Source organism: Leiobunum rupestre, chromosome 2 (genome assembly GCF_980474605.1).
Source record: "Leiobunum rupestre chromosome 2, qqLeiRupe1.1.hap1, whole genome shotgun sequence".
Classification (NCBI taxonomy): domain Eukaryota; kingdom Metazoa; phylum Arthropoda; class Arachnida; order Opiliones; family Sclerosomatidae; genus Leiobunum; species Leiobunum rupestre.
The window spans coordinates 2,275,531-2,284,930 of record NC_143385.1 but is presented as its reverse complement, the minus strand read 5'-3'; the positions used below and the strand labels follow the sequence as shown (position 1 = coordinate 2,284,930).

The 9,400-nt window shown below is 39.8% G+C and overlaps 1 protein-coding gene across 1 annotated transcript; it reads left to right on the top strand.

The window, feature by feature from the left end:
* Positions 1–2,461: 2,461 nt before the first annotated feature.
* On the top strand, positions 2,462–4,840 carry LOC149954662 (zinc finger MYM-type protein 1-like). The gene has a single exon (XM_090165288.1). It carries the CDS (start codon positions 2,462–2,464, stop codon positions 4,838–4,840), a length of 2,379 nt encoding a protein of 792 aa, XP_090021414.1.
* Positions 4,841–9,400: the final 4,560 nt, after the last annotated feature.

Sequence of the window (9,400 nt, the reverse complement as noted above, 5' to 3'; positions counted from 1 at the left end):
GGGAAAATTGCAACTTTATATATCTGAAAGAGATTTTCTCTCGATTCCGATGGCCTATCTCGTTCATCGATATATTTCATTGAAACAATTAGAAGATATTAATGCGAGGTGATTATATTACTCCAATGATTTGAGCACTTCTAGTAAAAGTTCTGAGATCCAGAAATTTTTCTATGCTAGAAATTTAAAGTTATGAAATTATTTTACATTTTTTTGTATCTCAGATTTGATTTTCAATTGTTGTACTTCCGTGAACAATTGAAAACCATATAGTAATACGATTATCGAGATGAAATAAGCTTTTTTTGCCGCTACTAAGAGGAATATGCTAACTACTTAAGACTAATATGACACAAAGTATCCGGTCATATTTTGATTATCGTGGATGCGTCATCGCCTTGAAGCGAGTGGTAAGACACTCAATAACTCAGGTGTACATTTGCTATTGGAACTCTTATGAACTTCCGCAAACTATCCTCGAACTCCCGCAAACTCTCCTCGATCTCTTTTCGAACTCCCAAGAATTCTTTCATTTTCTGGCAAACTCTTCTTAGATTCTTAAGTTTAGTATTACTCCCTGTCTAACTTGAAAACAGGTTAGGCAGGTCGAGCATCGGGTCGAGTTTCCGCACTCTCTCTGATTTTTAAATGAAGAAATTATTTATTTCTCTACATGCCACAAATACAAAAGCATTTCGATTATATTTTAAAGTTCCCAGATAACATTTCATATGCTTCAGGTTCAATTTAAAACTTTTGGAGGACCCTAATTTGAAAATGTATAGCCCCTTTGAAACTTTCAGGTAGGCCTGGGACTATCCTGGCCTATTGCTGGCGCCGCTCCTGAGTCTCGCCCTCCTTGTCTACTCATTTGAAGCATTGCTTTCCCATTTTTAACTCTTCACACTCTAATAAAATCGACGTCATGTGCTATCCCCGTTTGAGTTCGGAGGAGCCGCGGGAGGAGGTCAACGTTGGACCGGTTTTTAAAAGATTTTGTAATAAATTTAAGATGGTAGATAATAAAAAAAAAGTAAGATCAAGAAAAATTTCTTACTTTTACAATTAGAGACACAGCGGATATTACCCTTTTTAGGCATAGTAATAGTACGATTTTCTGGCTAAAGCCTAAAATAATCGGCACACAAATTGTTTTATTTCCAGCTCATATAAAGACTGGACAGTGGCGTCGGAACCGGGGGGGGGGGGGGGCAGGGGGGCGATCGCCCCCCCCGACTATGAAATCCGAGGGGCAGCGCCCCCCCCCCCGGGATTTCGAGTTCGAGTTTCTAAAAGGTAATCTGTTTTGTCAAAAAAACGGGTAAGGCATGGTGATAGAAACGTATATTTCAAAAACCCTTGCATAGAGTTTAAAATTTTGGAAAGCAAGAAAATACATTTTCCGTTGAATTTCCCGCTGAAGCCTCTGCAAGGATAATTGACGTCGACACGCGCAACTTCACGTTCTACATATGTTAGACAATTAGGCTGCGTTCCGGAACTACTGTTGATAGAAAATCAAATCGAATGTAGAAATCATCGCGGACTAAAAATGCGACAACCTTATTCAGAATACCGTAATAAGACCGTTATAAAAAGTGGGATGAAGCCAAACCTACGCTAGCGGAGCTGTCTTAAGCACAGGTACAGTGAATAGAAATATATCTATGCGATAAGTTAATCAAACCTTTTAAATAAAATAAAATGTACAAACAGCACAATATATAAAGAGTTATAAAATATAATCTAAGGAACTTAGTAAGCCAAAATACGGCATAATGCTACCTTATTACATTTTTGGATAACGCAGGATACCCAACAAGATAAAAAATGTTTAGACAAAAGTAAAAAAATATTATATTTACATTAACCAAACGTTTTTCCACCGCAGTTACAAGCAGTAGAACAATAATACTAACATTTCTATATTCCCCAAAGTTCCCTAACACGGCCCTGACTGCTAGCTTGAAGCGAGTGAATAATTAGTACTTACTGTGATGTCATATCGGTCTCTATAATACTCTATATGTTGCTGCATATTTGTAATATTTTACGTATATTTACATTAACATAAACGAAAATTTAACAAAGTTTGTTGGTTATATTATAAAGCACCGATATCTACCTCTATTTTTAGCGTACCACTGTTCCCCCTATTTTTAAATTTGAGTCTGAAAATGAGACTGACCCGGTTAAGGTTAAAGTACACGGCTTTGTCCAGAACTTTCCAAGCCTCGATCTGGATAGGTGTTGACGTGAATTGCGTTAATGAGAAATTATATTTTTGCTTTGGAAATAGAAAGGTTTATTAAATTTGGTATTATCCTTGGATTTCAGCTGATTTGTTTTAAACTAAAGTTAGTCTTAGACCTTAAATCAGTATATTCAACTCGAAGTATATTTTTTTTACTTAGGAGTAAAATAAATTAAATCAGTAGTGTTAACATAGATATACGTTCCCATGTCTAAAAAAAATCCGAGTGTACTTGATTGGATAAATAAAGCCAAATTAAACTCAAGTCAAAGCTCTTCAGCCTCTTCTAAAGAAAACATCGATTCCTGCGCATCAAATGACGCAATTGGGTTTGAAATATCACAGGCTCCAGAAACCATCCAACTACGGACTGACGATGTTGATTCTGGCACTTTGGATTATACAAGTACAACGCCTCAACCTTCGACAAGCTCAGACCAGGGAGTACACGTACACCAAAGTCTCACCGAGAAATGTAATCCAGATGAAAAATTTTCATTTCCTAAAAATAATTCTAATAGGTCATGCCATAGTAGTTGGTTTAAAAATTTTCAATGGCTTCATTATGATACACGTCGTGATGCAGTCCTCTGTTTTATTTGCGCGCAAGACTTTGAAAAAAGAGGTAAGCGCGCAAATGAAAGCGTAGAACTAACTTTTCTCAACACCGGATTTAAAAATTGGAAAAAAGCCACAGAGAAGTTTAAAAAGCACGAGAAAAGTTTGTATCATTTAAATTGCGTAAAAGCGTCTACGACGGTATCTGTGGCTCAACTCATTAGTCGACACTCCAAAGAACAACAACTCTCAAACAGGAAAATTCTCAAAACCATAGTTAGTTCATTGCGTTACTTAGCTAGAACTGGTCAAGCTTTAAGGGGGCACTTAAATGAATCTGGGAACTTGCACGAACTTCTACTTGAACGAGCTGAGGATGTTACCGGCTTAAAACATTGGATAGAAAAACGAGACAATTGGCTAAGTGCGGATATACAGAACGAAATTTTGGAATGTATGGCATTACGCATCCAGAGGGGCGTCCTTGCAAAAATCAAGAAGAGTCCATTTTATTCTATCATTGCTGATGGAACAACCGATATTTCTGGAAAGGAGCAGTTTACCTTGTGCATTCGTTATACCGATCCGGAAACTCTACAATCGTACGAAGATTTCATTGGAATGTACAATTCACCCGACTCTAAAGCCGCCACTCTGTTCACTGTAGTAAATGATATGCTACTTCGAATTGGTCTCGGTTTTGAAAATTTAAGGGGACTCTGTTTTGATGGTGCGGCAAATATGTCTGGCTCTATCAATGGCCTGAAAATTAAAATTGAACAGTTGCAGCCAAAGTCTATGTATGTGCACTGCTCCAACCACGCCCTAGATTTGGTCTTTCAAGAATGTGGGAGAAAGTGCGAAATGGTTAATGATACGCTAACTGCCGTTAAGGACGTGTCCAACATTATTTTGGAGTCTTCAAAGCGAAAAACGTTATATGCCAACATCGTAACAGCGGCAATATCACCAGAAGACGAAATACAAAGCGAAAAAAGTCTTCTCCCATTGTGTCCCACCCGATGGACTGTACGGTCTTCGTCAATGAAAAGGTTTCTTCAAAACTACGAGAGAGTTCTGAAAACCGTTTCGGAGATATTGAGCGACAAAAACGCCGTAAGTGATGATAGAAGACCGGTTTTAAAAGGGTACGAAAGAAAACTAAATCAGTTTGAGACGGTTTTCGCATTGCGGGCCTCTTTGGCTACCTTCACTCCTTGCGAAATTTTAGCTAAGACACTACAAAAGATAGACATCACCGTTTCGGGTGCTAAACAAGCATCTGACGTTTTAAACAAGACTATTGCCGATTTTCGTTCCGATAAAGTTTTTGAAGAAATTTGGAGCGAAACTGAAATTACGGCAGAAAAATTGCAACTCGAAAGCCCGAAAGAGCCTAGAAAGAAAAAGATGCCTAGGCGTTATGAACAAACAGCCAACCCATCCACCGCAGCATCACTAAGCGCAAAAGACAATATGAGAAAAGAATACTTCGCTATGTTAGATTACGTCATTTCCGAATTAAACCGGCGTTTTTCTCAACCCGGAATCGATCGACTAATTTTACTTGAAAGCATATTATTAGAAGCCTCCAAAGGAAACGTTCCTTCTAAAGAAAATGTCAATGATATACTGGGCGTCTGTAATTCAGATTTTGAAGTCGATCTTTTACACGCTCAGTTGATGATGTTGTCAGCGATAACGAAAGAATTAAATATTACCAGTGAGGATCAACTAGTTGAGACGTTCAGAAACTATGAAACAGCGGTTTTCTCTTTACTTGGTGAAGTGGTTAAACTAATTTGCTTGGTAAAAACCGTACCTGCCTCAGCTGCTGGCGGTGAAAGACCCTTTAGCGCTCTTAGGCGTGTTAAAACGTATCTTCGGTCAACAATGACCCAGAAACGGTTAACACATTTATTGATTATCCATGTGCATAAGTCAGTGGAACTAAATCTAGATGAAGTCGTTGCGGAGTTTGTCGAAAAAACACCCGAAAGAAAAGGAGAATTTGGAGATAACGTTTAACACCAAATTTTTATACTGTATACTGTAAATATTATTCTAACATTTTAAGTAAAATAAAAATAAAAATCGTATTGTATAGTTGTTATTCTTTTTCGCTTTTTTTGGAACCTCTCTCCCTCTCAGCTCAAATATACTTCTTACGCTACTGTAGGGCAATTTGAAACTCATTCGAGGGGGTACTGGTGGAACTTTTCCTATTGTTGAATTTCGAATCCGCCATCTCTACTAAGCTGTGCGATCATTGGGAAAAGTTGCGAACAACTCCTCCTTGCCGCCATGAGATCGTCCCTGAACACACACCGCCGAACGAGCGGAGTGAGCGAGGCCGTTTGCTACAAATGTCCACGTCCTTGCCCACCCTGCTCCAAAAATGTTCCGACGCCACTGAGACTGGACATAAGCCGAATTCTCTTTAACCAAAGAATACCAAAAGTTTTTAGTGCTGCTGAACTAGCTCTATAGTCTGCACGAAACGTTTGGCCGGTTTTGAGCCGATTTCATACAACGCTCTATTAATTAGAAAAAAGTGTTTTCTTATTTGGTTAGTCCAATATGGAGCAAAAGCTGCAAACGCAGGTAATTTAGCAGACGTTTTAAACCCGTTTTTTTTTAAATCAGCGCCGTTGCGCCACGTAGGATAGTTTCGGTGGCGAATAGAGAAATAGCGTCTGCTTATCTTTCAACAATATAACAAAATTAAACGCTCGAAATTAAAAGTTCTTAATTAAAAGCAATTATTTTGAGAGCGTACAATATAGTACAAAATGTCCCATATTTACAACTTATGGTACTTTAGTGGTACATTTTTTATTTTAACATTATTTTTACATTAAAATATTCCATTACGCTTGCAACGCTAATTTCTTGATGACGAATAACCGTGTCTATTGGTTTCCCTAGCGTTAGCAAAGTAGGAGGAATCTCGTGAGAAACAACCCTAACGTTAAGTAACCGGGTTCAAGAATGTCTAGGAGTATGATATAGGTAAATATACAACGAGAGTACGGGTGTCCAAATGGTTTTATATATTGTAAACCAAAATAATAATAGCAATACAAATAACAATACAATTCTTAAACACTTAATAATAATAACAATAAGCATGCAATAACACGAACGTCGCGGGGGGGGGGATACGCGGGCTCTCTCTCTCTCTCTATAACAATAGTTTGAAGCCTGTGGCTTTCGCTCACCGATTGATGAAACGGTCTGGTGTCGCTCAACTTCTGGCTGGTGGTCCGCCTTCCCAAAGACTTGCCCTTCGGCGTGGGTAGCTAGCTCCTTTTCCTGAACTTCGTCCTTGATCGATATGTCGCTCGTATGGGTCTATTTAACCCTTTGGCTCTGTCCGCTCTTTAACTCGGTCCACTCTCTGGCTCTGTACGAACTCTGGCTCTTCTGTCACTCAGGACTCTGAGGACTCACACACCCAAAATCTCTCTAACTCCCTGGTTTTGTTCAGCATCATTTCAGTTGGCGTGGTTTAATTACGGAAACGGACATTTGGTGGCTTCTTTTTGGAGAGGTTAAAAGGTTAAGGGTAGCTTGTAGTAGGTGGCTTGGCTTGAAGATTATTGGCTGTAGAAGGTTTGCGTATAAAAGTAGAAAGAAGAAATCATCTGGTGTATTTCCCAGGAAGAAGGTTGCACGATGGTACCACATGTCGCCACGTGGTTTTCGGGAAGGGTACACGTGGTTGAAATTTTATTTTTAAAGGTGGCCGTTTGAAGTAACGCTTCTTTCAATAGTTCACTATAGACGTCCGAACGCCGTACAAAAGAGACCGCGCATCTTTAAGTCATTTACGATACGACGCCGAGTATTCAACAATAGAGTGAGAGAGAGGGGTTATAGCGCACAATGGATGAGTTAAGTTGTGCGCTCTTTCCTAGCACCGAACGTTGGTTAGGGGAGAGCTACATGTAGAGGAGAGGCAAAACTTTCCACGGACCACAATAGTACATTTTACAAGAAAAATACTAATGATACCTTTTTACGACTTGGACACCCGTAAGAAATTGAAAAATATAAAAGGGACTTAAAACTAAAAGGCTCGGGGATAACGTGATTTCCTTCTACAGATGGGAACGCATATGGTAGGACGTAATTAAGGAAGTGAATGTGATAAAAGGTTAAATAGGTAAATGTTAAATGCAATAAGTTTTAAATAACACTAATCTTTAAATAACACTTTTGAAAATGAGCGTTACACGCTGTTGACTTCTAGTCGAAACGTGTAAAATTGTACTTAAAGTTACGTTGTTTTTGCTTTCAGGCGACGAAATATTAAGCCCTCGTTCAAGTGCTGCCAGATCAGTCGATAGACTACCAAAGAAATCAGAAAGTACCTAGAACGATGTTTGCAATGGTAAACCCGAGGGTAAACCACGCGCCGATTTGAAACTAGCGGATTAGTCTGAAACGTTGTTTTTTAAAGATATCCTTTATTCGTAACGAAGGTAGACTTTGTTAGTTACAAAACTAGCAGAAGAGGCCACCACTGGCGGATTCCGCCAAGTTTTAGTAAAGCCAAAGCTTCAGTTGTAATCAGCGTGTATTGCCAATATCGTTCTAGTTACCTTCTGATTTCTATGCTGACTACCTCCACTGTACATCCCGAACTCTTGAAACCCTCTGGAACTCTGGAGAACTCAACAATGAACTCTCTGGAAACCCCGAGGGGTCGGACATATACCAAAATCCCGTACACTTTGTCTAAAATCGCAAAATCTTTTAACTCTCTCTATGGTAAATTAACATTGAAATCCCAAAATCACTTCAAAAAGTAATTATAAAATCGCCGAAATCTCTACGAAATCCCGAAATCCCGTACAAAATAATGGCAAGTGTCCGACCCCTCGGGAAATCCCCCTTGAACTCTCGTGAACTCTGCAGAGTTCGAACTCCCTGTGTACCCTTCGCCTTGAAGTGAAACGTAAAATTAATTTTTTGAGAGCTTATTTTGTATTCGGCAAGATGAAGTCCCTCACTTAAACTGTTTGTTCCAAACGAGCATTTCTATCTAAGTGGATCTTTAAGGAAACGTTTCGTAGCTTTAGCTATCAAGTTAGAAAAACATTTCGACCGTCTCATCGCTCAATAGTGAGTTATTTCACGCACTAGCTTAATGGTACTTGTTCGGTTGTACACATCGTAATTTTGTATAGTACATGTACCTATATTCGTTTTCAAATGTTTATATAGCGCACGCGCGCGTGAAAGTGAGTTTTTGGTTGCTGTTAAAAAAGGTGTTATTTTGCGCGTGTAAAAATAAATTAACGGCCAGTTCTGTTTTGAAATAAGAGGAAAAAGGTTTACCGGTTTTTATGTCGGAAAAGTTCGCGTCTTTTATTTCGCTGTTCACGACATTTGTTGGTCCGTCGAGCCGGATACATTCGTCAACTTGATTATGTTCCTCAACTAATCATCGAATCGGCTATCTTTCCGTGAGAGACAGTGAAAATTAGCGTGGATTCTCCGTTGGAAACCGTTTAAACCATCGATCATATCCCGATCGTAAACGAATCAACATAAGTCATCATGGATGTTCTGGTGAGAAGAAGAACAGCTATCAAGGGACAGATCACCAGGATTGAAAATGCGGTGGGTCAAACAGCAACGAATCTATCTGACGTTGGCTTGAAGCTGTATGTAGACAAGGTGGAAAAACTATCGAAAGACTTGGATGAGGTTCACGATGCCGTAGTTGCAAATATCGATCCCGACGACGATGACTTCGCGGATCACGAAGATGAATACAACCCTCTAGTCACTCGACTCGAAGATCTGACAATCCTACTCGTCACTGAATCAAATGAAAGAGCAGCAAACATTCCAGTGAGACAAGTCAGACCAGCTAGTGATGTACGTTTACCTAAGCTGGAACTTCCATCATTCAGCGGTGGTTACGTCGATTGGCTTCCATTTCATGATCTCTTCACGGCCACCGTACACAGCAACGAATCGCTCACCGGAGCTCAGAAGTTTCAGTATTTGAAGTCATCATTACGAAACGAAGCAGCGCTCCTAGTTCAATCTATTCCGGTAACTGACGCTAATTATCTGGAAGCTTGGGATATCTTAAACAATCGGTTCAACAATACCCGGGAAATCATCGATGCACACGTAAAACGTCTCTTCAGTCAAACTAACGTCATCCAAGAATCTTCATCCGCTTTACGAACGCTCATCGATACCACCGCCGAATGCATAAGGGCGCTCAAGGTTCTCAAAGAACCAGTACAACATTGGGACTCCATACTACTTCATCTTGTAAAGGAAAAACTGGATTCAGAATCTCGCCGACAATGGGAACTTTCCCTGAGGGGGACCGAAAGACCAACTTTCGAGGATCTCGTTACATTTCTTGAACAACGGGCCAGAGCCTTAGCAGCAGCTCCGCCTACAACTACTGCAATCAAGTCGAAGCCTCCATTACATCAGAGACCGAGTACAAAGGCTCATCATGGTGCTCTGAGCGAGACGTGTCACTTTTGCAACGAAACACACTCTGTATACAAATGTACCAATTTTCTGAATGCAACTTCGGACGAGCGTTGG

What these genes read in the sequence shown, in the direction of transcription:
- LOC149954662 (XM_090165288.1), top strand. Translation starts at nt 2,462, where the DNA reads ATGTCTAAAAAAAATCCGAGTGTACTTGATTGGATAAATAAAGCCAAA.